Here is a 27,590-nt window from a genome sequence, read left to right on the forward strand (position 1 = left end):
TGACTGCCACAATTACCTAACAGTAATCTCACAATAAATCATTTAGTGTTTCTTCATTTATAAAATGATCTCATAAAGTTGCTATAAAAGCAAAACAAAATGAAAAATATGAAAAATTCTGAATAATTTAAGATAGTATTATTGCGAGAATATGAAAAAGCATAATCCATGTTAAGATTGCCTCTAAACTTTTTCTAAACTCATCAAAAGACATTTCAGTGAATGAAACTATAAATATCAACTGTCTATTTACTTGATCTAAAATTTACTAATCTAATTTCATGTCTCTTGATTTCTCTGTTCTAAAGGACTCTTCTAAGAATATGTTTAAAGAAGATTAAGGAAAGAAAGATAAGAAAGAGCAGTGGCAAGTACATTAGAGGGTAAGGAAGGGAAGAAAATCTTTGTCATATTTCTTGTTGCTTTGCTCCAAACTTGAAAAGTTCAATGAATGAACATCAAACACTAACTTAGGGATTAACCAGTTCCTGCTCATCACATCTGATCATTTTGAGCTTGTATCTTGAGAAATCTTTGTTTTAGACTCAGAATCTCTGGTGTCCACAAGATACTTCCATGCCACTTGGAATGACTTGCCAAGTGTTTTGAGAGAAGACCCATCTCAAGGCAAACTGTAAATAGCTTAAGTTTGTTTCACAAATTGGATCTCCCAGTCTCCCTGCTTCTCAGTAGCATGAACCTTTGTAAAAGTCAAGGTTTTAAAACCTTTTTGTCAAGTTCATTTGAAAAATGAGTTAATTTGTAAGAAACTTGTTAACTCTGAAAAGTAGCAAACAGAGCCTTTGAGCATGAACTCTAGAGTACTTACACAACTATTTATTGCCATAGCATATTTAGCAATAAAGCATTGAAAAAATCTCAAATTTCTGTCAATCACAGATTGGTCAAATTAGGATATCTCCATTATAATCAATGCCGTATAGCTCTTAAAAATGATGATGGAGATTTATATTCTTTGGAAGAGAGAAGATTATAAAACAGCATGTATATCATGATCACATTTTTGTTACACCCAAAGGATTTAAGCTCTCTTGTTTCTGTATTTGCTAACTTTATAAAGTAAGGTTATACTGTATTTATTAGAAAAGGACAGTAATGCTACTTTTTTTTTTTTTTTTTTTTTTTTTTTTTTGAGACGAAGTTTCACTCTTGTTGCCCAGGCTGGGTCACCATCTCAGCTCTCTGCAACCTCTGTACCTCCCAGGTTCAAGAGATTCTACTACCTCAACCTCCCAAATCGCTGGGATTGCAGGCACCCACCCCACACCAGCCTAGTTTTTTGTATTTTTAGTAGAGACGGGGTTTCACCATGTTGGCCAGGCTGGTCTTGAATTCCTGACCTCACGTGATCCACCCGCCTCCACCTCCCAAAGTGCTGGGTTTACAGGCATGAGCCACCATGCCTAGCCTAATTTTTATTTTGTAAAAAACCATTAAGGAACTAAGAAGAAAAAAAGTGCCAAATTACAATTGTATCCCCAAAATATGTTTGATTGTAAGTAAAAACTCTGCAAGAGTTTATAAACAAAATAAATAACACATTACCTCACTAATAACCCTATCATATATGAAATTTGAAAACTTATTATTATTTTTTTTTTTTTGGTAAAACTAGCAATGAGCCTTGCTGGTAAGGTCTAGTAAAGTCTAATGTGTGTTGCACTGAGAAGTGGTTATGCAGGCAATAGTGGTTATGCATGCAATGTACTGGAAAGCTATTAAGTGAAAGAAATGAAGTAGGTTAAAGTTATATGCCAATGTTACTTTTTAAAAATATATGTTTTTTCTGTTAAAATAGAGATGAAGTCTCACTATATTGCCCAGATACTCTTGAACTCGGGCTCAAGCAGTCCACCTGCCTCAGCCTCCCAGAGTGCTAGAGTAACAGGTGTGAGCCACTGTGCCTGGCCTTTTTTTATTTTTCATATATTTTTCATATACAGAGAGAGAGAAAGGGAGAGAGAAAGAAATGAGGTCTCACTGTATGCCAATGCCATTTTAAAGTGCTAATTCCATCTTGCTCAGTGAAAATGGACTATTGTATGTACAGTGTGATACTTACTGTTTTATGTGAATTAAATTAAAACTCTAAAAATAGTTTGTAAAGTAAAAACCCCTTTCATGCTGATCCTAGTTATTTCCCAGTGCTCTCAAAGGACAACAGAATTATCTGTCAGAAAATAGTTACTTGGCTCTCTCACCCCCATTAGCCAAATCAATATATTAGATACGGAGAATTTGAGGAAACAGGGACATGTAGATGTTCAGTAAACATTAAAGCAATTAATCATTAAATCAGTCTATATCATTTACTGACCAAGAAATACCGTACCGAGTCTCAGTGATGTTTAGCAAACAAAGAGTTTTCAGTTAAAATAGATACTAATTTCCAGGTTTAACTAAACGTAAATCTAGAAAAAGATTCATCGATCCTTAAGTTATCCTAGTGGAAAGAATAATAGACTGTTAAGCACAATATACATAAAATTGACCATTTCTTTTGTCTTTAGCTGGGAGATGAACCATAGATTTCATTAATTATTGTAGGGAGCTAAGCTGATCCTTTTCTGAAATACTGTTTTCACTCTTCTCAAGAAAGGTTCATACCATGTCTTTGCTTGCTTTAATCACGGTGCTGGAGAGAAGAGTACAGCACTTTTGCAAATATCAGTGTTACAGATCGTCATTTAATTTGTTCCTAATTTTAGTTCTTCTTGAGTTACAAATCTCAGTTTTATTATTACATCCTTTTGTCCTATCCAGTCTCTTTTTTGCTTTTTGTTTTTTTTGAAACAGGGTCTCACTTCGTCACACATGCTGGAGTGCAGTGGCGTGATCTCGGCTCACTGCAGCCTCAACCTCCCAAGGTTCAAGCACTTCTCCTACCTCAGCCCCCCCATGTAGCTGGAACTACGGGCAGGTGCCACCATGCCTGGCTAATTTTTGTATTTTTTTGTAGAAATGGGTTTTGCCATGTTTCATAGGCTTAAGCCATCTGCCCATCTCAGGTTCCCAAAGGGCTAGGATTACAGGTGTAAGCCACTGTGCCTGGCCCTAGCCTCTTTTTTTCTAAGCTGGGGTTTTTTTTGTTTGTTTTTGCTTTTTTTTTTTTCCCTTGAGTTTATGGTTCAGTAAAAAACTGACAAGTGTTGAGTTATATTATTGCTTATGGAGAAGTAAATGGTGAATGGCAGAGATGGCTGTTAAAAGTAATATGACTTGTTAACCTCATGTTAAGAGTAACAGAGCTGCCAGAGTTACCCTAAGTATTGAGGAGACTGGATATGAATAACAATACCTTCTAGACCTTTTGTTTAAGGTGTTTTGTAAACAAAAAGGCCATGTGTCAATCAACACAGGCCAGTTGACTTTGGTGTAGGCTTTGTCCTTCCTATAAAATGTAGCCCTTACTAGAATTCTTCCCTTGTTAATCTAAATCACCTAGTTCCTTTTCCAGTTATTTTATTGTACTCTCAAATCTTCTAAGGCTTTTGCCTTTGGACGTCACACTGAAATTTAATTATGATACAGTTATTTGTAATTGATTTCCTCTAAAAATAGAACATAAGCATGTCAATAAAAGGTATATTCTCTAAAGGTTACAAAAAGTATATAGTATACCGGAGTACTTTAGAAAAGGAAAAGACCATAAAATATATAAATTTATTTTTTGAGATGGAGTCTCACTCTGTCCCAGGCTCTGAGTGCAGCTCACAAGCAGGTCTCTGCCTCAGCTTCCCGAGTAGCTGGGATTATAGGCACCCACCACTGCACCTGGCTAATTTTTGTATTTTTAGTAGAGATGGGGTTTCATCATGTTGGCCAGGCTGGTCTTGAACTCCTGACTTTGTGGTCCGCCCACCTGGTCCTCCCAAAGTGCAGAGTTTACAGGCGTGAACCACTGTGCTCACCTAAAATACTTTCATTTACAGAGTAGGTCATGTTTTTTCCATCTAGTAATTTAAATTTTGCAACGAAATCCTTATAAAATGTGAATTTAGACCTTGGGGGAAAATGATTTATAATGCTAAGAATAACATGTTCATAGCTATAAGACAACACCGTTTGTTATTTTTAATGTATATACAAAACACAAAAATGGTTGAGAGTAACATTATTATTGTGTTTTAGTTTTAAAAAGGGGAATAAGTAGAAATTCTGTTCAGATCTTTTTCTAATGGCACTTAGACAAAAATAAAGTTATTTAGGAGATTTCATGCTACTAAAACTCAAAGATGCAATTGAACCAAGTTCATAGCATGTCTCATAGATGGTGGGCAGTCCTTATTAAGAGTTTAAGGAATCTCTAGAGGTTGTCCAGACTCAAGTTCCCAAACCCAACAGATCATCAGACACAGCCTTTCTGGGCCCTATTTCCATCTTTTCCAAATTTAAAATATATATATATATTTTAAAAGCTAACCAGCTTTGTAACTCCAGGCAACTTTCTAGCCCCAGTTTCTTCATTTAAACTAGGTTGGTAACAATCCTCTTGGGTAGGGTTTCTAGTGATTCAAGGCAAACACTTTAAAATCCAGTAGTTTTGCACATAAATGTGGAAATGACATTAAATTCATTCTAATTCATGGTATCCAAGCCAGAAGTCTTTTACTGCAATTGGAATACATGCTCAGCTGTTCTAATCTCAGTTGAAACACTATCACTATATCCTGTGAGAAAATAGAACCTAAATTCCTACTGCATATTTGTGGATTACCATTTGATTCTTCTGTTAAAATTGTGACTAAATGTAATTATTTATTTTTTTCGAGATGGCATTTTACTCTCTTGCCCAGTGCGGTGGCATGATCTTGGCTCACTGCAACCTCCACCTCCCAGGTTCAATCATTTCTCCTGACTCAGCCTCCTGAGTCGCTGGGATTATAGGCATGTGCCACCACATCTGACTAATTTTGGGATTTGGTTTGGTTTTGAGACAGAGTCTTGCTCTGTCACCCAGGCTAGATTGCAGTGACGCAATCTTGGCTCACTGCAACCTTGGCCTCCCGGGTTCAAGCTATTCTCCTGCCTTAGCTTCCTGAGTAGCTGGGATTATAGGTGCATGCCTCCACGCTTGGCTAATTTTTGCATTTTTAGTAGAAACAGGGTTTTACCATGTTGGTCAGGCTGGTCTTGAACTGTTGACCTCATGATCTGCCCACTTTGGCCTCCCAAAGTGCTGGGATTACAGGTGTGAGCCACTGCGCCCAACCTAACATTTGTGTTTTTAATAGAAATGGAGTTTTACCACGTTGGCCAGGCTGGTCTCAAACTCTTGACCTGAGGTGTTCTGCCTGCCTCGGCCTCCCAAAGTGCTGTAGTGACAGGTGTGAGCCACCATGCCCAGCCTGTAATTATAATTTAAATATATATATAACTTTAAGCACTTTGGGAAGCCAAGGCAGGCAGATCACAAGGTCAAGAGATGGAGACCATCCTGGCCAACATGGTGAAACCCCATCTCAACTAAAAGTACAAAAAAATTAGCTGGGCATGGTGGCACCCGCCTGTAGTCCCAGCTACTCAGAAGGCTGAGGCAGGAGAATTGTTTGAAACTGGGAGGCAGAGGTTGCAGTGAGCCAAGATTGCGCCACTGCACTCCAGCCTGGTGACAGAGCAAGACTCCATCTCTCAAATATATATATAACTTTTTAAATAAATTGTTAAAATATATATAGAATTTATAAAATATATATATAACTTTTAAAAAGACTCTTACTCTATTGTGGCTCAGAGAACATTAATATATCTAAGGAACACTCCATGCATGTGTGTTTTCAAAGGTTCATATAGCTTTTTCAGCAGGTAATGTTGCTCCTTTACAGTTGTTGCCAAAAAGTCAGTATTGCTCTGTAAGTTTCCCAAGGCTGATTGCCTGTGCCCTTTGGGTCAATGACATATCTCTTTTTGTTTATTAACATTGCAGTGTATTATTATAACTAAAACTGTTTCACATTCAGCATTTTTTAGAGTACAGCGTGCTACTTGAAGTGATTTAGAGATGCAGTTAAAGAGAGGTTATGGTTTTTAGTGTTTTTTCTTCCTCCTTTAACTGTAACCTTTTCTTAGGTACACTGATCCTGAAGTACTATGATCTTTCAGAAACTCTGGAGAAACTACAGAGTTCTGGTTGTTATGGTCCCTGTAATTGGGCTCGTACATTTGGGATGGTACAAAATCCAAAGCAGCCCTATTTTCCAAATACCTCACAAGGACGACATTCCTGAGCAAGATAGTCTTCAACTTGAAAATCTGCAGAAGAGCCAAATCCAAGGGAAGTAGCAGGCTTGCGGTCTTCAGGTAAGTTTCATTTAATGTGGTTGGTTAATCATATGGTACATTCCAACAATAGGAAACTTGATCTTTTAGATCTCTGGCAAAAAAAAAAAAAAAAAAGCCTAAATTGGCTGGGCACAGTGGCTCATGCCTGTAATCCAAGCACTTTGGGAGCCCGAAGCAGGAGGATCACGAGGTCAGGAGTTCAAGACCAGCCTGGCCAACATGGTGAAAACCCGTCTTCTACTAAAAATACAAAAGTTAGCTGGGCATGGTGGCATGTGCTTGTAATTCCAGCTACTCTGTAGGCTGAGGCAGGAGAATTGCTTGAACCAGTACCCAGAGGTGGAGGTTGCAGTGAGCCAAGATTGTGCCACTGCACTCCAGCCTGGGCTACAGAATGAAACACTGTCTCAAAAATAAATAAATGAAGAAAAGAAAGAAAGAGAGAGAGCCTAAGTTGGCAAGTTACCTTATGACCCACTGGCAAAATACTATTCTGTAGTTGTTTCTAGAAAAGTGTGCTGTGCAGAGACGTTTGTCACTTCTCTGGCAGTCATCTGAATGCAAAGGGAAAGGGCAGTTTGCTAGGAGCATCCCCAGGATCATGAATGTGTGCAAAGGAGCCCCTGACTCCTTACCATTATATACCACAAGTCTGAACTTGTCCAAGATTCTTTTCTTCTATTAGTGTTCTTTGTTTTTTACAATACAAAACTAATTGTATTCATTCCTTAACATCAACTATTTTAGCTTGAACATAATTTGTTACTTTTGAGGGTCACTGAAATAAAGAGGATGTAGTTAATAATTCAGGTCTTAGCCGCTTATCCGTAATTCCAAAATTCAAAAAGTTCTGAAAACCGAAACATTTTATCCTAACTCCTTTGGCAGCAAAACGATCTTAACTGACATGAGAGACAATTTCCAGTGCAGTTATCTCCCTTTATTCTCGGTTTCAGTTACCTGCAGTCAGCCCTAGTCTGAAAATATTAAATAGAAAATTCCAGAAATAATTCATAAATTTTAAATTGTGCACTGTTCTGAGTAGCATGATGAAATCCTGGGCTATTCTGCTTCATCCACCCAGAATGTGAGTCATTCCCTACCTGCTCATTAGTCCAATAGTAGCACTCTGGGTTAGATCAACTGTCGTGGTGTTGCTGCTCTTATGTTCAGGTAGCCCTTATTGTACTTCACAATGTACCCAAAGCACAAGAGTATTGTGCCTAATTTATAAATTTAACTTTATCGTAGGTATGTATGTATAAGAAGAAAACCTAGTATGTATAGGGTTTAGTGCTACATCCAGTTTCAAGCATCCACTGGGTGGTTTTAGAACATATCCCTGATAGATCAATGGGGCAGGTTACTGTTTTTATTCCACTTAATATGAAAATTTAGTTTCACTGCAGAAATTTTGTTGGCATTTGTTGCATTTTATTTACTATAATATAGTGTTACACTATATTCTGATTATATCGATTATAGATGTTATTAAATACACTGTATTGTGTTTATAAAATCTAAGAAATTCTGAATTATGAAACTCATATGGCCCAAGGAGTTTCAGATAAAGAACTGTGATCCCATGATTATAAAGCATTTTCTATTGTAATTTACTTTTTAACCTTGAGTAATACACTCTAAGTTGTGTCATAACCTAGATGAGTGTAAAGTTCTGCCCTTTATGGAAGAAGAGCCTCGGTAAGACTTTCCTTATTTATAAGCCTTGGTCTGAGATTTTGACTTATGATATAATGACTTGTTTCAACAATATTTTAAATCAAGGTTTTAGTTTTAAATGTTCATAAGCAGAATCGGAAGAACATGGCTTATGTATTAGACAATTATTTAATACAAAAAGCCAGATAGTAACATAGAAGCTTAACAACTTAGAAACCCTACATTCTGTTTAAAATTTATATTTATAGGAAGCATTTTAATATATATGCATAGGGAGTTCAGAGAATTTATTAGATGCTGGATTTTTATATACATAATCTTCCAGACTATAATAAGACCATTATAGTATGTATGTATGTTGTACTTATGACATCTTTTTGTTTTTCTTGTCGTAAGTTTGGAGGCCAGGTATGGCCAAACTTTGGAGGAAAAAATTAAATAGTTTCTTATTGTGCAAAAAGAATTACTCCTGGAGGAAAAATAGAGCTGAGAAAAGAATCTCCTCTAAAATATTAGGTGAATATAGTAAGAGGTTTTAGAGGCCAATGCAGCAATAGTTAAACATTTTAGAGACTAACACTTCCAGTCAAGCAAACAGCAGCAGATATTTAAACAGGCTTTTAATAAGCAAAAGTTAGAGCCAGATTTAGAGTAAGTTAAACAGCAATTCCAAATAGTTGAAGTACATAAAAATAATGCATTATGTTTGCCCCTTACTTTCTATTTTTATTTTCATTATGGAAAATTACATACATGCCTCAAATAGAGAGAGAATAGTATATTGGGCCCTCAGGTATCCATAAACCAGCTTTAATAGTTGATTGGCATTTTGCCAATCTTCTTTTATCCATCTTTTCCTGTTTTTTGAACTGCTAGAATATATTAAAGCAAATCTTAAGCTCCACTATGTAGTCCTTTAGTTTGTGTCTTTAGCAGTAAGAATAAACACACATGAACAAATGCATTTGCATTATCACCCAGAAAAACTTAATAGTGACTTTTTTTTTTTTTTTTTTTTTTTTGAGATGGAGTCTTGCTCTGTTGCCCAGGCTGGAATGCAGTGGCGTGATCTCAGCTCACTGCAACTTCCACCTCCCAGGTTCAAGCAATTATCCTGCCTCAGCTCCCCGAGTAGCTGGGATTACAGGTGCATACCACCACTCCCAGCAGATTTTTGTATTTTTGGAAGAGATGGGGTTTCACCATGTTGACAGGCTGGTCTGGAACTTCTGACTTTGTGATCTGTCTGCCTCGGTCTCCCAAAGTGCTGGGATTACAGGTGTGAGCCACCGTGCCAAGCAACAGTGACTCTAATTACAATTTGATACCCCAAGGCCATGTTCATATCTCTGAATTCGTCTTAAAAAGTCTTTAGAGGTAGTTTGTTGGAATCAGGATCCAAACAAGGTCTACATACTGTTTGATAAATAATGTCTTTTTTCAATTCCCCTCCTAAATCTGCCTTTTTAAAAAATCCCCACATTCTCGATTTGGTTGATTGCTTCTGCATCATTTAACAAGTTCCTCTCTCTCACCCCCATTTCCTGTAATCTGGTAGTTAAATCAAGAGGCTTTATTTATTTTTTGAACAAGAATACTTCATGGATGGTGCTGTGGTATAGATCCTAGGTAATCATATTGTTTCACATATAATGTCTGATCCACTTTTGATGGTGTTGTGGACTTTTTTTTTTTTTTTTTTTGAGGGTTTTGATCTGTCACCCAGGCTACAGTGCAATAGCCTCATCATAGCTCACTGCAGTCTCAAACTCCTGGGCACAGGTCATCCTCCAACCTCAGCATTCTGAGTAGCTGGGACTACTCATCCACCACCACACCTGGCTAAGTTCTAAAATTTTTTTAGAACTTAAATAAAAGATCACCTGGCCAACACAGTGAAACCCTGTCTCTACTAAAAAATACAAAAAATTAGCTGGATGTGGTGGTGGGTGCCTGTAATCCCAGCTACTTGGGAGGTTGAGGCAGGAGAATCATTTCAACCCAGGAGGCAGTGAGCTGAGATCACCCTACTGCAGCCTGGGTCTTGCTGTATTGCCCAGGCTAGTCTCAAATTTCTGGCCTCAAGCAGTCCTCTGACCTTGGCCTCCCAAAGTGATGGGATTACAGGCAAGAGCCACTATACCTAGCCAGTGTTGCTGAGATTAACAGGCAGGTTATCAGTTTCTTTCCATTATAAAGTTCCCCTTTGATTTCTGTTTTTGTTTTTGTTTTTTAAGACGGAGTCTCACTCTGTCACGGTGGCTGCAGTAGGGTGATCTCAGCTCACTGCAACCTCTGCCTCCTGGGTTGAAATGATTCTCCTGCCTCAACCTCCCGAGTAGCTGGGATTACAGGCACCCACCACCACATCCAGCTAATTTTTTGTATTTTTTAGTAGAGACAGGGTTTCACTGTGTTGGCCAGATGATCTTTTATTTAATAAATTTTAGCAAAGATTCAGTATTATTGCTGTAATGTAGAAATTGGCAAACTTTTTTCTATAAAAGACCAGATAGTAAATAGTTTAGGCTTTGCAGATCATATAGTGTCTATACCAACCCATTAGCTTTCTGTTGTAGTGTAAAAGCACTCAGACACAGTACACAAATTAATGAGCATGGCTGCTTTCCAATAAAACTTCATTTATAAACAGGCCACAGGCTGGATATGGTCCACAGGCTTAATTTACCAATCATTGCATATGGGTCTAATGTACTAGTTCATTAGGGGTTGCCAAATGATGCTGCTCAAATTCTATCATTCCTTCCCCATTTATTAAGTGGAACAACTTTTCATCGTCAACTATTCAGTTACCCCAGAATGCATTTATACAAGAAAAGCAAGATAAATGTTTTATCTCTGTAATGCCCTTTGTTGGTTTTTTAAATAATAATGAGTGCTCAAGCAGCTTAGGGTTTTTGTTTTTAGTGTCAGTATGAACCTGTGGGTTTGCATATGTTTTAATTAATCTATTTCAGTTACCTTTTTTTTTTTTAATGCTGAAGTTGTACCATTTTGGATCCTCTCCAAGTTGATTCCTGTTGTTTCTTCCTTTGTCCTTGTGTGATGATACAGGTAGTCTTTAATAACATCTTTACTTTTTGGCAGAAAAGGACGCCAGCTTACCTTGTGTTTCTTACCTCATACCTATAATCAGTCTTTTTGCCAAAGAACTCCATTTGCTTCTAGGAAAAACTTTTACCTGCTTATATTTTCTTTAAATTATATTTTATAGTGCACCTCTTAATTTAGAAGACAGTCATGCAAGTTTTAGTGTTATTTTAATTAAGTTATCCATCACTGCAACAACAACAACAAAAACCCATCTGCCTGTACATCCAGGAATAGTCAGGACCCTTCATCTAATGGTAACTCCTGGAATCATGGAGCACCTTGTTTAGGAAGAAAGAGTTTTAATAGAGCTGAACTGATACTTCCAAATATATTCTATAAACCAGCCCCAATGGTTTGGGTTTTTTTTTTTCCTCTTTCTTGTACTTTCTTTTGTCCTGGTCTAGACCTGTGACCACAGGTCAGCAAGTTTTGGCATCTTTAAAATGATTTGGAAGTCACTAACACTTTCATTGATTTTTTTTCTTATTTTAATGAAATACTAGCCAAAAGATGTGTTGACTGGTCTCACTACCATAAGATTGACAGAGATGCCAGCATGGCATTCTGTTTCTGAAAAGTTGCATGTCACTATTAAGTACTGAAAAATATTCTAACTAGAAAAATCATTTTCTTAATCATAGTTTTTAGTGTGTGTGTGTGTGTGTGTGTGTGTGAGTTTTAACTTGCAAATTATGAAATAGAAATCACTTTGTGAGGCTTCATTTAAATGTATTTCTCAGATTTTGCTGAATCTGAAATAACCGTTGAAATATTTAAGTACCTTGGCTGTTCCCGGCATAAACAGATTTTTCTTTCCCTCATCCTGCTATGCAAAAGTTGACAATAGCTTTATCACCACAGGAAGAAAGCTGATCATCATTGCCCTTACTTTATTTGGGCCCAGTTGCCATGGGTACAGCCCTTTAACTAAATTGGGAATGATAACCAAAATAACATTTTGCATAACATTTTCTTGTTCTGCCCACCTCTTTGCACAGCTTCAAATCAGGGTTCTGGTCTGATCACCATACTATGCTCTAGCCTACTTTTAGGAAGTACTTTAGGCTAAATAGATTTGTTTTATTTATGCTAAATGTTCTCCAGGAGGCTACCATACTCAGTATATTCCTGGAAATACTAATAATTATACTTTTAAAACATCAGGGTTCAACAGAAAATATCTATTATCTAACATTTTTATTCTTTTCACACATTATTATTGTGTCAGGAATTTATGCCTCAAGCCACACTAATTTTTTAAACAAGGACATTATCTTGTTAAGGAAACTAGAATTGTATTTATTTCTGTGTGTCCATTTGATATATGATAACATAGTATTTAGACTTTGAAATCGAACTGCAACTCAGATCCTATTTTGTTGTTGTTGTTGTTATTCAGCGTATCCCTTGGTTTTTGTATGTACTGTCATTAACCAGTGCTTTGGGGAGGATTAGTTGACTAGGACTTCCAAAACTGAAAATCACTGACTGATAAAGTAAAATGATAGATAGCTCTGACTTTAGCCAGGTATTTAAAACATGGTTAGTTTTTTTGGTATAATGTGTTGTGCAGATTTATTCAGCTAAATATAGACTATACATTAGTGAGTTTCTGCAGTAAACATGCCAACAGCTATCTTGTTTTTATAATTATTTACAAACAGGATTTGATGTAAATGTGCTTCTGTTCAAACCTAAAGTTTCCAAGCAAACCACAGTTAAAGATTAAAACAACATTAAATCTTGATGTTGGAGAATCAAAATATTTGGGACTTCATTTAAGACTCAAAGACCAAATTCTGTGTTTTATATTGTAGCATTTGTTTTCTAGAAGCATGCCATATTCAAATAACTGCTATAAGCTTTCTAGCGATGTTGTGCCTTACAGAATCACTGAAATACAAGCACTTTTTCTTGTAGAGGGGATTTATTGAAGAAAAAAGAATTTTAAGTCGAAGTTGGTTTACTTTTCTCATTTTTCTGGAGGCTTGTGCCAGTTAGTAGGTCCTTGTTTCTAAAAAAAAAAAAAAAAAAAAAAATAGGGCAGCAGAGCATTAGAATAAATTATGAAACTGCATTCTACAAAATGCTTGGGAAGTATTTCTCTAAAATGTTTTGTTTTTATTTCTTAGATAAAGAAGCAGCTTTGAATCTGAGCTTCATTTCAAAAGAAGAGATGAAAAATACCAGTTGGATTAGAAAGAACTGGATTCTTGTAGCTGGGATGTCTTTCATAGGTATCCATCTTGGAACCTACTTTTTACAGAGGTCTGCAAAGCAGTCTGTAAAATCTCAGTCTCAAATCAAACAAAAGAGTATTGAAGAGTGAAGTAAAATAAATATTTGGAATTGCTGACTTGTTATTAAATCATTATATGCTGATTTAGCTTCATAAACATTGAACTGCTTGATTTTATAGCCACAATGCTGCATATTTATACTTTAATTCCTAAAGAATAATTTTTTATGTTAACACATGATAATGCAATAAATAGAAAAATGTGGTTTACATAGTAAAAACGGTCTTTACAAGTTATCACCTGAAGTAAGATGTCTCGTTTAGATACTAAGAAGCCATCACTGTGTAAGAGTGAACCACTGACAAATGAGAGAGTCAGGACCACACTTTCTGTCTTGAAAAGAATTGTAACATCGTGCTATGGCCCTTCAGGTAGGCTGAAGCAGCTGCACAATGGCTCTGGAGGTTACGTGTGCACAACCTCACAGTCCTCAGCCCTGCTCAGTCACCTTTCGGTCACACATCCCATATTAAAGATCCTGACAACCTCCGTGCAGAATCACGTGTCAAGCTTCAGTGATTGTGGCTTATTCACAGCCATTCTTTGCTGCAACCTGATTGAAAATGTTCAGAGATTAGGCTTGACACCCACCACTGTCATTAGTTTAAATAAACATCTTTTGAGTGTCTGCATCAGTTATCTCAAGTCTGAGACCTGTGGTTGTCGAATCCCAGTCGACTTCAGTAGTACTCAGATCCTCCTTTGTTTGGTGCGCAGTATATTAACGAGTAAACCTGCCTGTACACTCACCAGAGCGGAAACAGAGCATGTCAGTGCTTTGATTCTGAGAGCCTTTTTGCTTACAATTCCAGAAAATGCTGAAGGCCACATCATTTTAGGAAAGAGTTTAATTGTACCTTTAAAAGGTCAAAGAGTTATAGATTCCACCGTATTACCTGGGATACTCATTGAAATGTCCGAAGTTCAATTAATGAGGTTATTACCTATCAAAAAATCAACTGCCCTCAAGGTGGCACTGTTTTGTACAACTTTATCTGGAGACATTTCCGACACTGGAGAAGGAACTGTGGTGCTCAGTTATGGGGTTTCTCTTGAAAATGCAGTCCTGGACCAGCTGCTTAACCTAGGAAGGCAGCTAGTCAGTGACCACGTAGATCTTGTCCTCTGCCAAAAAGTAATACATCCATCTTTGAAGCAGTTTCTCAGTATGCATCGTGTTATTGCCATAGACAGAATTGGAGTGACTCTGATGGAACCCCTGACTAAAATAACAGGTAAAAATCATTCTTGGCTTTTGCCTCTTAGAGTTAATAAATCACAGTTTTTTGAGCAGAGATATTTTTGGTGTGTGTCACTGTTAAAATCATGATAAGTTTTAGAAGCCACCAAGCTCACCACGTGTCGGTATCATTTCTGGCAGCAAAGGTTTCTGGCAAAGATCCTGTATTGTTCACATACTAAAAATACAGTGATTATGGCCATTTTGTATGTATTTTTCAGCCCCCCAAATGTACTATAGTCTGTCATAGTCTAACCCCCAAATATTTCACAGGTTATTGAGAAGTCTAACATCTTTATAATCTTAAGGTCTTTCATACTTCACACAAAATTCTTCAGCTTAATTAACAAAACTTTTAAATCATGTTATATTTAGAAAGTAATTTTGTAACTAGAATGCCCCTTTTTCTTCACTTTATCATAATTCCAACAAACTTCTGTACCTCTCCCTAAGCAGTTGTTTCTAATGGAAGGGGAAGGTACATGCATCTGTGTTTTATCTTTATCAAAACTGTTTCCAGCTGACCTTGAGAACCAAGATTATTTACTTTCAGCACCTATTACAGGCCTGACCCACAGTAGATATTCTAAAGTGTTTATTGAATGGACTGAACTATATTTGGTAATATGCAGAACCACAATAGGCAAGAAATTCACTGTATTTTACAAACTCAGCAAATTAAAAGCAGATGTAAGATCTGTTAGAGCCAAAGAAAAATGACAAGCTGAAGAGTTCCTGATTTTAGCTACTTTGCAATATTCCTTTAACTGCTTTGACAACGTATCAGAAAGATGATCATTTAGTCTGCATTGTTTCCCATTTTTAATTCATTAGATTTAAACTGTTGTTGAAGTTCATTAATAAAAGTCTTGCTATAAATCATCAAAAAGGAGTTGTATGTATGCCAAGTGTTTAATACATAGTATCTCTGGGTTATTGCCCTACCTTTCTTTGTAAGACTCAAATGACTGTCAAAGTAGAGTTTGTTAATAATGAAAATAATTCCTCGGAACTCATTGTTGATATTGTAAGCCAGACTGATATCATTAAATATCTACTAGCTTTGCATGAATCTGGCAATTTCCAGCTTGTAAATACTTGGTCTTCCAGATTAATTTTTAAACTGTGGGACATTTTAGCCAGGTGTGGTGCATGGCTGTAGTCCCAGCTACTTGGGAAGTTGAGGCAGGACGATTGCTTAAGCTGAGGAGTTCAAGTTCAGCCTGGGCAACAAAGCAAGACCACATCTCTTTAAAATAACAAAACAAAAAGAATATTTTCCCATAGAAACCATGTTGTAACTGGGGGCTGGGTTTCCACACTAGCCCACAGTATATACCTAAAACATGCCATTAACAGCCATAGCTTTAGTCCTGGGTCTTGCAAGCAGAGACCTTTCGAGAAAAAAAAGAAGGGTGGGGGTGGGGAGAAACTACCAGGCACATAGTGCAGGTAAACTTTTAGGTAGATGAAGTATGTTTTTGGCCTTATATGTCTCCCCTAGTGTATCTGAGTTAACATTATCTCACATCAGGCCTTCAAACTTCCTATTTATTAATGATCTAGGTTGAGTAGTGGGTGTTACTGTGCATGGGTGCCACATGTAAAGCTTATTGCGGCTCACAGAGCATTGTTAACATTTGGTTTGATTTATTTGTGAAGTAAGCCTTATTATCCCCACTTGCCTCTGGTGAGAGAGGCAGAAAGTTAAATGACATGGGTGACAGCATCCAGTGGCTGATAAGCAGTAGAGCTGGGTCTTCTCACCAGAATCTGTTGTTCCCACCATGTGAAATTATACGATAAAATTGTGGCTTTTTTACTTAGATCACTTAAAAGTATTCGTTATTCTTGAAGGCTTCAGAAGTAAAGAAACAATATTCAAATAAGTGAAATTGTTCAGTAATTATTGATTATGTTCTATAAATTTTTTGAGATGGAAGTGTTTTTAGACATTTTAGACTTTTTTTTTTTTTTTTTTTTTTTTTTTGGCAACAGAGTCTCACTGTTGCCTAGGCTGGAGTGCAGTGGCACCATCTCAGCTCACTGCAACCTCCACCTCCTGAGTTCAAGCGATTCTCCTGCCTCAGTCTCCCAAGCAGCTGGGATTACAAGCGCCTGCCACCAGGCCCGGTTAGTTTTTGTATTTTTAGTGGAGATGGGGTTTCACCATGTTGGCCAGACTGGTCTCAAACTCCTGACCTCAAGCAATCCACCTCAGCCTCCCAAAGTGTTGGCATTACAGGTGTGGCTGAGCCACCACATTTGGCCAACATTTTAGACTCAAACTAAACACCATTTGAAAGAAACCATCTTTTAAAGGTGAGTCTAAAGGGAAAGTAAACTAGCTCAAAGGGAAGAATGGCTCAGAATTACAGCTTTAGAGTTTAAATTAGCCTTGTTTCTTGTAGGAGTTTGCTGTAGATTTCTTAAATAACTTCCATTACATTTGGAGATCTGGAAAATTCAAGTCACCCTAACTTCTTTATTCATATTTTTACTTGTGGTTTATAAAACTTTACTATTTCACATGTGCAGGTAGGAGGACAAAATGCTTAAATATCAAATGATAACAAAGTGAAACATCACTGTTTTGGCGTAATTAGCTATTTTATAAGTAGTTGCTAGGCAAAAAAATAATTCTTACATATTCACTATGTAGAGCCCCAAAGGAATTCAACTACACAGCTATTTGGATAGCTGCATTAATTTTAAATTGAAAATAACAGTGCCTTGAAAAAATAGCCTGTCACCTCATATCACCCTTAATCCAAATAGTCAAGTTCTTAATTTGGGATCTTTAATCCCTGATGGGCTTTGAGGATTTCTGAACTCCCTTAAAATGTATGCAAAATTGTATGTGCCCTTTTCTAGGAAGAGAGTACAAAATGACTTCTAAAAGATATTTAAAGAGATTTGTAAACCAAAATAACTTCTGCTTTCCTTTATTTGTATATCATTTTAATAGCAGAATATAACTTAGCAATTTAGGAAAATTCATCTTATTTATCCTACATTTCATATCTTAAATTCTATGCTTATGAGTCTTTTATGTTGGCTAGGAATAAATATACTTTTAAATGGTTGTTTTCTCCACTTTTGTTTATACGTCTTGTATTTTCCAATCTTTAAAAAATAGGAACACAGCCTATTGGATCTCTAGGCTCAATATCTCCTAACAGTTATGGAAGTGTGAAAGAAGTGTGCACTGCAAAATTTGGCTCCAAACATTTTGTTCATCTTATTCCTAATGAAGCAACAATCTGCAGCTTACTTCTCTGCAACAGAAATGACACTGCCTGGGATGAGCTAAAGGTAGGTAATGAACTTTGAATTCCATATCCAGGGGCCGAGGGAGGAATTAATTACTCAACAGTTATGATTATTTTTTCATAGCTTCCCTAGGTAGTATAGAAAGCAAAAATTAAAATGATTGATGCAAAGTCACAAGTAAGCTAATTTAAATGCCTGTGGCATTAAAGTAAATGTGGCATGTGTTGCCATTTATTATTTCTACTATTTATTGGAAACCTAAAAGGCCCTTGACATCTGAACTTTTCTAAGAAATTAATTTGAATTGTATAGTCTTTGATGCTAATATGTATGAATAATTCACTTAGAAAATGAGACTCTGCCACCAAAAATACATGCAACTTTTATACAAGGGAAGTGATAATCTATGGGATTGGTCACAATTTTTAAAGATTCATGTATGCTCAAGGATATATCCTTAGTAAATGTTAAAGGTCTGTGTGTTTTTTTTATTATTGCTGGGTTATAACTATTATTTCCAAAAAAATTTGAAATAAATTTATTATTTAGACTGAAATAATTTGGGTTTTTTTTTTTTTTTTTTTTTTTTTTTTTAGATGAAGTCTCGCTCTGTTGCCCAGGCTGGAGTGCAGTGGTGTGATCTCGGCTTACCACAACCTCTGCCTCCTGGCTTCAAGAGATTCTCCTGCCTCAGCCTCCCAAGTAGCTGGGACTACAGGCCCAAGTCACCATGCCTGGCTAATTTTTGTATTTTTAGTAGAGACAGGGTTTCACTATGTTGGCCACACCAGTCTCTAACTCCTGACCTTGTAATCCGCCTGCCTTGGCCTCCCAAAGTGCTGGGATTACAGGCGTGAGCCACTGCACTCAGCAAACTGAAATAATTTTTTTTAGTGGAAGTGCCAGCAAACCTCCTTGACCCAGATATTTTGAGGCCATATATTTGTGAGTCTCAATATGAAGGGCTAAGTGTATATGAAAGAAAATATTAATCTGGCTCCATGAAAACAAACTTCTCACTAAAGTATCTTCTTTAATCTCTAAACTTTATTATTCAGAATGTATCAATCACATGACAACCTTGGCACAACAAAAGTTTTGTTCTTTAGCAATTAAAATCACACTCTTTGAATTCACTGTGATGCTTTGAGAGCATGATTATAGTGTTTTGTCTATATGATGTGAATGTCTGATTCTGATGATTTGGGTTTTTTTCTTAGCTCACATGTCAGACGGCACTGCATGTCCTGCAATTAACCCTCAAGGAACCATGGGCTTTGTTGGGAGGTGGCTGTACTGAAACTCATTTGGCTGCATACATCAGACACAAGGTACATAAGATAATCCTCTTTGGATCACCTGAATTCTCAGCAACTTTTGTTTCATGAGTTAATAAGCCAAAATCATAATATCCTATAGCCTTCTTGTTTGTTAGTTTAAACTTTTATTTTAGGTTCAGGGGTGCATGTATAGGTTTATTATATAGGTAAACTTGTAGCCTTTAACACTGAATCTTTCAGTAGTCTAAATCAAATACATAATGAAAAACACTTGAGGAAAATAAAAAGGTAAATACAAGGTAATATAATCATTATTAGAAATATAATATTTTAGCAAATGATCACATTCTTCGAGTATTGTCTACATGTACTGCATGTTGAAGCTAGCATTCTATTACTGGGAATTCTCAGAGATCTCAGCTGCTGCAGTACAGTAATAATTGATGTTCACAAACAAAAAGGCCAAGTTTCTACAGAATACTTAAGTGTCTTCTAGAGCATCAAGAAAATGCTTAATTTCATTTATTTAAGCAGTTCACATATTAGATTCTATTATAATTTTTAAATTGATATTTATGTATGATATTTATTAATTCTACCAAATAGAATTTTTTTATTAGTGTGGGAAACTCTGTTTTCTGACAGCTCTCAGATAAGTTTAGTGCATTGTAATCCTAATTATTTCATAAGTACTGGCCTACTTTATTTGAAAATGGATACAAAAATGTATAGGTGTTTTCCAAATATTAACAATCTATTCATTGGGTAAATATGACCTGTCCTTCCCCAAGTAACTTAGAATCTGTTTGAAGATAAAGCACATTCATGAAAAGTTACCAGAATATACCTATCGAAAACAAAATTTGTGCCAATCTGTTGATGCTGAATGGACAACAATGTATTTTGAAATGGAATTGAGTAAACTAGCAAAGGTTTTTTGGAGGAAGGAGGTGTCTTGAGTAAGAAGGTAGTCACTGTTTTTAAGCGGTTAAGATACGGATTTTTTAAACCATCATTCAGTTATTCGTTTGCTGATACAGATGTGTTGCTTAACAACAAGGATGTATTCTGAGAAATGCATCATTAGGCAATTTTGTTGTGCAAAAAGTACAGAGTGTACTTACACAAATCTACATGGTAGAGCCTGCTACACTCCTCAGCTATATGGTATAACCTGTTGCTCCTAGGCTACAAACCTTTCCAGCATCCTACTGTACTGAATACTGTAGGGAATTGTAACACAATGGGATTTGTGTATCTAAACATATCAAAACGTAGAAAAGGTTAGTAAAAATATGGTCTTATAATCTTATAGTACCATCATTGTATATGCAGTCTGTCATTGACTGAAGCATTGGTATGTGGTGCATACCTATATATTAATTTTTTTCTCTGTCATGGAATTTCTAGTATAAACTTTTTTACATGGTGGGACCAGAAGACAGTTTAATGTCTTACTACCTTTTCATTAATTTAAAGAGTAGAATATTCATTTTTAAAACATTGATGTGAAAATTTACATCATGGTTTCCTAATAAAAAATATGTGCATTGTCATTTTAAACACATCTCAAACATTTTGCAGAGATAAATAAGTACTTCATTTGGGACATCAGTCTTCAAGAACTTCCTCCAGTGTGCAGAAAAACCTGTAATACATACATTATGCCTTGTCTTTCATGTATTAAGGAGGCACTACCAAGCCTTATTCAGAATAAGCTGATGATGGGGTTATTCTGATTCACTCATTCTGGTAACATGACAGGTAGTATATACGTTTTTACTATAACCAACCTAGTTAAGGGTTTGTAGCCTGGCCATCTGACCCATACAAGCCCATTAGCGTTGTGCCATACCCCAAATTAAATGAAAATAAGTAGTAACTTTAGGAATAAAGTTTTGATTCATTATCTTATTCTTTCTTAAACATTTTATATTAATTGTATGTGTTTTCAATGTTTTTATTGCTCTTTAGACTCACAACAACCCAGAAAGCATTCTCAAAGATGATGAATGTACTCAAACAGAACTTCAGCTAATTGCTGAAGCATTTTGCAGTGCTCTCGAATCTGTTGTTCGCTCTTTAGAACATGATGGAGGTGAAATTCTCACTGACATGAAGTATGGACACCTTTGGTCTGTTCAAGCAGATTCTCCCTGCCTTGTTAACTGGCCAGATTTGCTTTCACAGTGTGGTTGTGGATTATACAATAGCCAGGAAGAACTCAGCTGGTCTTTCTTAAGAAGTACATATCATCCTTTTGTGCCACAAACCTGCCTTTCACAAGAAGCTGTAGGCTCAGTCAGCAACCTGACCTTGGATTGTTTGACTGCTAAGCTTAGTGGCCTACAGGTGGCTGTAGAGACAGCCAACTTGATTTTGGATCTTTCATATGTTATTGAAGATAAAAACTAAGAGAATAGCGTGTTTGTATTTCAAAAGAAGCAACCAGTCTGGTGTCAATTAAGAAAAATTGTGCGTGTGTTTGTTCTCTCCCAAAGGCCTATTCTGTGTATTTGGACAAATGACTCGTAAAATTATAGATATACTGATTTAGGAAAAAAGATGATTCGTGAATAGAAATGCCGTAAAATAATAAAAATACAAATAATTATTCATTTAAAAATATTTTAGTTATCTTAGGGATTCTAAGTGGCTGCTGTACATTGTTCTAAATTTTTGTTATTATTTTGACATCAATTTTGAGAACAAACAGAAATTAAAAAGACTTCTAATCCATACTCCAGTTTGGATACATAGTTTAGATATTTTCTAGTTAGTAGTAGTTACATATACTTAAATAATAAAACTAGATTTCAAAGTCTCATAAAACATTCAGTATATATTGCCCATCAAAAGAAGTATTCATACTGCACATTTAGTAAAATTTCACTTTTCACAGTGCCCTTTATCTCAGCCTAGATTCTTCAGTGGTTAGGTAATTGATGTAGAACCTGGTTTGCCTGCAGTTGCTAGTTTGTATCACAGCTCCACATTTTTGTTATTTGGGGGAAATGTTTGCTTTTGGGGGGGGGGAAGTAGGTTTATATAGTAACTAAGGCGAAAGCAACTTTGTAATGTCTTCATTTTTAAAGTGGGAGGAGGAACTGGTTTGTTTTCGACGGGGGTTTCTCAGACTTGGCATTATTGACATTCTGGACCCCATAATTCTTTGTTGTGCGGAGGCTGCCCTGTGCATCACAGCTTATTTAGCACATCCCTGGCCTCTGCACACTAGATGCCAGTAGCACACTCCTGTTGTGACAACCAAAACTGTCTCCAGACATTGTAAAATGTCCCCCAAAGAGCAAAATTGTCATTGGTTGAGAACCATTGACTGACAGAAAAGGAAGGACAATAAGAGGTATTCTACCAGGACTTCAGGAAGCAGCCTGAAGGCAGTGGAAGTTATTTCTCTAGTCACTAGTATGAAAAAGAAACTAGAAAGGCTCCCATATTCAAAGTAGAGACACTATGTTTCACGAAGGGATGCAATTTGAATTTTATGCCAATATAAGATGTATTGATAAATTGAAGAAGAAATATAGAAGGCAGCTAGATGAATTAGTATGGATAAGAAATGTTACATTAAACTTTAGGAAAACATTTTGGAAATTTTTGGGAAACGAACCAACCTAATAGTCAATGATCAGATCTATAGCTGTGATAAAGAGAAATATAATTGTTAAGCAATCCAATATTCTTGTAATCAAAAATAATTTTACTCTGAGCCAAAGAAAAAAATCACAATACAAAGAGCAATGCCATCCATACATGTTAAATATCAGCCCACCTGAAGTCTCATGGACTATTAAAAGTGTTACTTCTTTTATTATTAGAGTCAAACAGAAGGACACTGTGGTAGGCAGCCTCTAAGGTGGCCCCCAGTGATCCCCACCTCCTGGTTTCAGACCTTGCATAATTTCCTCCCCTTGTGTATGGGCTGGATTTAGTGACTCCTTTATGCCTCCCATTTCCCATCTTTGTTGACAGAATGTTATGGTGATGACTGTGGTTATGCCTTATCCATGATTTTATGCTGTGAGTAGAAGGCAGATACCTTGTCTCTAGTTTCATGGATCTATAGATGGAAAGCAACGGTGCTCTAGGAACTGTACTTAAAGAATTATCCCCTGAGGAAGCCTGGGGCAATTCCAATTATGAGATCACCCTGGCTCGATTCCAGTTATGAGATTCTGAACTTTGAGCTGATGTTATGCAAAAGTAAAACTCTTGAGGATCTGAGGAGTAGGGGGAATGTATTTTGCATGTAGTAGGCAGCCTCCTAAGATGGCTCCCAATAATCCCATTTCCTGGCAGTCCACCCTCTGGTTGTAGGTGGGACCTAGTGACTAGCTTCTAATGAATAGAATACAACGGAAGGGACGGGATGTCACTTCTGATATTTGGTGGTAAAAAGATGAGTTTATCTTTTGATGCCTTCTCTCTCAATGAAAGCCAACTGTCATGTTGGGAACTGCCCCCTGGAGAGGCCTACATAGCAAGGGTTGAGTGAGGCTTCTAGCCAACAGCTCAAAAGGAACTGAATCCTACCAACAACCACAAGAGTGAATTTGGAAGCAATTTCTCCCCAGTGGAACTTTGAGATGAGTGTAGCCCTGCCACTGGAGCCACAGGAGAGACCCTGAAGCAGAAAAGCCAGCTAAGTTGTTTCCAGGTTGGTTCCTGACCCACAAAATCTGTGAGAAAATAAATGTTGTTTTAAGTGAAATTTGGGGTGTACTTTGTTATACAGCAATAGATACCTAATAAAGGCAAGAGGAAGCGCATATTTGTAATAAAGTAGTTACTGAAAACGTAGTCACACAAATGGAAAAAAGCATTCTTGATGCCATGCCTTTGCATTTTCATCATCTCCCCAAACCTGAAAGAAGGGTTCTTCATGACATGTGTTTACAGTGGTCACTGAAGAAGGTGTGTCACATAGGAGTTGGGAATTGTCCTGGTTCTCCTTGTCCTTACCCTGCATTTTTTCAAGCTCCTCCAAGAAGGGGTGACACCGTGAACCTCTCCAACTGATCTTATAGATTAGCGGTTTCCACTTTTCATGATAGTGATTTTTAAAATTCGGTCATTTTTAGTTCTGCCGTAAAATTCGATGAAACATCAATGCTGTTATTTTGAATATATCACAAATTAGTTAAAATATATTTATAAATGCCTCTGTGTTTCATAAAGTTGTAATAATCCTTAGTAGAAAACACTGGAAATAGAGTAAAGGAAACCTTCCTCTATAGTTCAAGAAGATCAGCATTCAAACTTAGATGATGAAACATGAAATGAAAATTCTTGATGAAAATAATTTCAGAGGAGTTCCTTTTGGCAGAAATAAATGATAGGTAAAAATATCAACTAAGGTAAGCCTTAGGCAATGTTTTTTGACTTTAAGATTGAGGTCTGAATATTGTACTTGCATTATGAAGTACCTCAGGAGAGAGAACAGGAAACCCTGATAGCTGTGGAAAGTAAAGGATGGTGTGCAGAAGAGAATGAAGTCAGTGACAGCTGCTCAATACTTTCGTGGGACTCTCAGGACATGTAGCATTAAACATTATTGAGCCATAGGAGTCCAACAGGATTATCATCTTATTAATCAAAAGATGTTAGGATTTTAGCAGCAAGGAAAAAAGTGGAGAGCTAAAGCAAATGAAAGGAAGCTTTTGATCAAATACTTATTTGGTCTTAAAGATGTCCTCTTTAATTCTTCCATTTGTACTCTATTAGAGAGTCTTTACATGTTAGACATTATAAATCAACTGTTTGAAGCATTTTATATAAGTGAAGTATTTTACACAAGCTATTTAAACTTTATGTCATTAATACCTTTTATCATAGATATCCTTGAACTCATTTAGTTTGTATAATCAAAGCTACCTAGGCATTTACATGACACACAAGAAATTTTAGGTACCCATAAATCAGCCATTGTACTCTGTATTTTCATATTGTTCATATTGTTGAACAGTTGTTTAGATAACTTTAAAATACAATAATATTGTTTACAATCACATACATTATACAGGTTATTTTAAATTATCATGTATAAAAATCAGTGCAGGCCTTGACAAAACACATGATTAGTTAGGTTGTTCCTTCCTCGTAATCTTTGGGGAATAGTCAAAGAGACTAAATGTATCCTACAGGGCCCGGTTTCAGCTGTCTAAATAAGCTATCTCTTAATCAGAAGGAAATTTTGAATATAATTTTTTTCATGTAGCTGAGTGCTTCCATTTACTATCTGTGGTATCCCATAATGAAAACTTTTGCCAATCATCTACAGAATTTGAATTTTGATGCACCTAAATCCAGTGTTAGCTTACTTTGGGATTATAAGTAGATTTATATGCTGCTGTATTAAGAATATGGTAATACTCACAAAAGAGAATGAAATTCCTGAAAACTATTCCTAAATGTAGATAACGCTTTTCGCTGGAGAGATTATTAGACTTGGCTCACTAAAAGCCATGGAATACTATTATCTGTAATAAAGTGTGAATTTAGAGGGAAATAATACAGCTTGACAATCTCCTATTAAAATTTTTGAGAAAATATTTATGATAAATATCCTATTTTAGCCATCTTAATTGTTTCGAGTATTGTGATTTCATTTCAGGAAGTATTTGTTGAGCTCTTTCTGTTTGCTTGTTAGGATAGTTAAGCACATTGGTGGTGAGAATAAAAAAAAAACACAGAAATTTGTTTACAGTCTCTAGCCTCAAGGATTTGATCATCTACCCAGGGAAATTTTTTTTTAACTATTAATTTTATGAGTTAAATATGTTATAATAGAAAACTGGGAAAATATGAATCAGACACACACACTCCCACACACAATAAAGTCAAGCGTATTCCTACTATCGCCAGAGATAACCACTGTTTACATTTTCTATGTATCTTTTCAGTTATTTTCTGCATGTTTTTTTCCAAAAAGATGATCATACAGTATGTTCTATTTTATAATCTGTTCCTTTTACTTAATATGTCATGAACATGATACACATGTAGAATTCTACACATTCAATTATTACATCATTTTTCATTTAACTTTTATGGATACATAGTATGTGTATATATTTATGGGTTATATAAGATATTCTGATGCAGGCATACAATGTGTAATAATCACATCAGGGAAAATGGAGTATATTACATCATTTTTAGTGCCTGAAGAAATTTCAGTTACAGAGATTATGCCATAATTTAGATAATAAAGTTGGTATTAGTAAACCTTTGGGATGCTTTCACAATTGTTTGTGCTAATATAAGCAACAATGCAGTGAACATGTTGTGTATATTGTTTTCCCATATCCCTGATTATTTCTTCAAGATAAATAAATATAGTTCAGATTTCTGGGTCCAAGTGTATTGGAAACAAAAAGATTACATATAATCTACCCCCAGTAATTTCTTTTAAATATAAATTTTAAAAGGAAAGTCCACTTCCAGTTACTAAATTGACAAAGATAATGACTGTTCTTGGCCAAAGTTTAGGAAAAGGATCACTTTCACACTGTGGTTGAGGTATATTGATGTGACATCTAGAAGACAATTATATAATAGATTCCGTTCCATTTCTAGTACACTAGTCAAATGATTCTGAAATGCCTTCCACATTTTCTGTCAGTAAGTTTATCTTTCTCATATGCATTTATATTTTTGTATTTATTTTCTCATATGCATCATTTATTTTCTCATATGCATCTGTTGGGTATCCATTAGTCCGAGAGAAATTGCTAGAACACAACTACATGCTGACAGTCAGCATGAGCTGATGTGGCCAAAGAGGTACTTACAACTACCAGAGCGTGAGCATTTCAGTTGCTCCAAATCCTACCCAATATTTGAGATTTTCTGACTTTTTAAACTTTACTCTTTCTGGAGGATTTTAATTTGTAAATAGGTTTAATTTGCATTTCACTCATGACTAATGAAGTTGAGCACAGTTTCAAGTTCTTACTGGCCATTTAGATATTCTCTTTGAATTTATCTTTCATAAGATGTTGTCTGTTCAAATCCTTTGTTAATTTCTATCAGATTACCTTGTCATATTTTCATATTGACTTGTAGGAGTTCTTTATATATTCTGGATTAACATCTTTTATTGAATACATGCATTGCAAATATTGTTTTTTTCTGTGGTTTTTGTTTTAACTCCCTTTATGGGACCTTTTGATGAACAGAAGTTTGTAATTTTAACGTAATCCAATTTTTAAAATTATTTCTGTTTTTTAAAAAAGTGTTTTTTGTTTTTTTTTTCAGACGGAGTTTCGCTCTTGTTACCCAGGCTGGAGTGCAATGGCGCGATCTCGGCTCACCGCAACCTCCGCCGCCTGGGTTCAAGCAATTCTCCTGCCTCAGCCTCCTCAGTAGCTGGGATTA

At 36.1% G+C, this 27,590-nt stretch overlaps 3 protein-coding genes across 3 annotated transcripts; all 3 read left to right on the plus strand.

Annotated features, from left to right (window-relative positions):
- Positions 1-6,111: 6,111 nt before the first annotated feature.
- Positions 6,112-13,450, plus strand: LOC141585681 (uncharacterized). Its single transcript, XM_074406240.1, has 2 exons — positions 6,112-6,321; positions 13,230-13,450. Exon 1 carries the CDS (start codon positions 6,112-6,114, stop codon positions 6,301-6,303), a length of 192 nt encoding a protein of 63 aa, XP_074262341.1. The 3' UTR covers positions 6,304-6,321; positions 13,230-13,450.
- On the plus strand, positions 13,274-13,450 carry LOC141585682 (uncharacterized). The gene has a single exon (XM_074406241.1). It carries the CDS (start codon positions 13,274-13,276, stop codon positions 13,424-13,426), a length of 153 nt encoding a protein of 50 aa, XP_074262342.1. The 3' UTR covers positions 13,427-13,450.
- Positions 13,451-13,554: 104 nt separating this feature from the next.
- On the plus strand, positions 13,555-27,464 carry MKKS (MKKS centrosomal shuttling protein). The gene is made up of 4 exons (XM_010343758.3): positions 13,555-14,632; positions 17,777-17,952; positions 19,131-19,241; positions 21,165-27,464. The coding sequence occupies exons 1-4, from the start codon at positions 13,648-13,650 to the stop codon at positions 21,603-21,605; spliced, it is 1,713 nt and encodes a 570-aa protein (XP_010342060.1). The 5' UTR covers positions 13,555-13,647; the 3' UTR covers positions 21,606-27,464.
- Positions 27,465-27,590: the final 126 nt, after the last annotated feature.

This window comes from Saimiri boliviensis, chromosome 9 (assembly GCF_048565385.1).
Source record: "Saimiri boliviensis isolate mSaiBol1 chromosome 9, mSaiBol1.pri, whole genome shotgun sequence".
NCBI lineage: Eukaryota > Metazoa > Chordata > Mammalia > Primates > Cebidae > Saimiri > Saimiri boliviensis.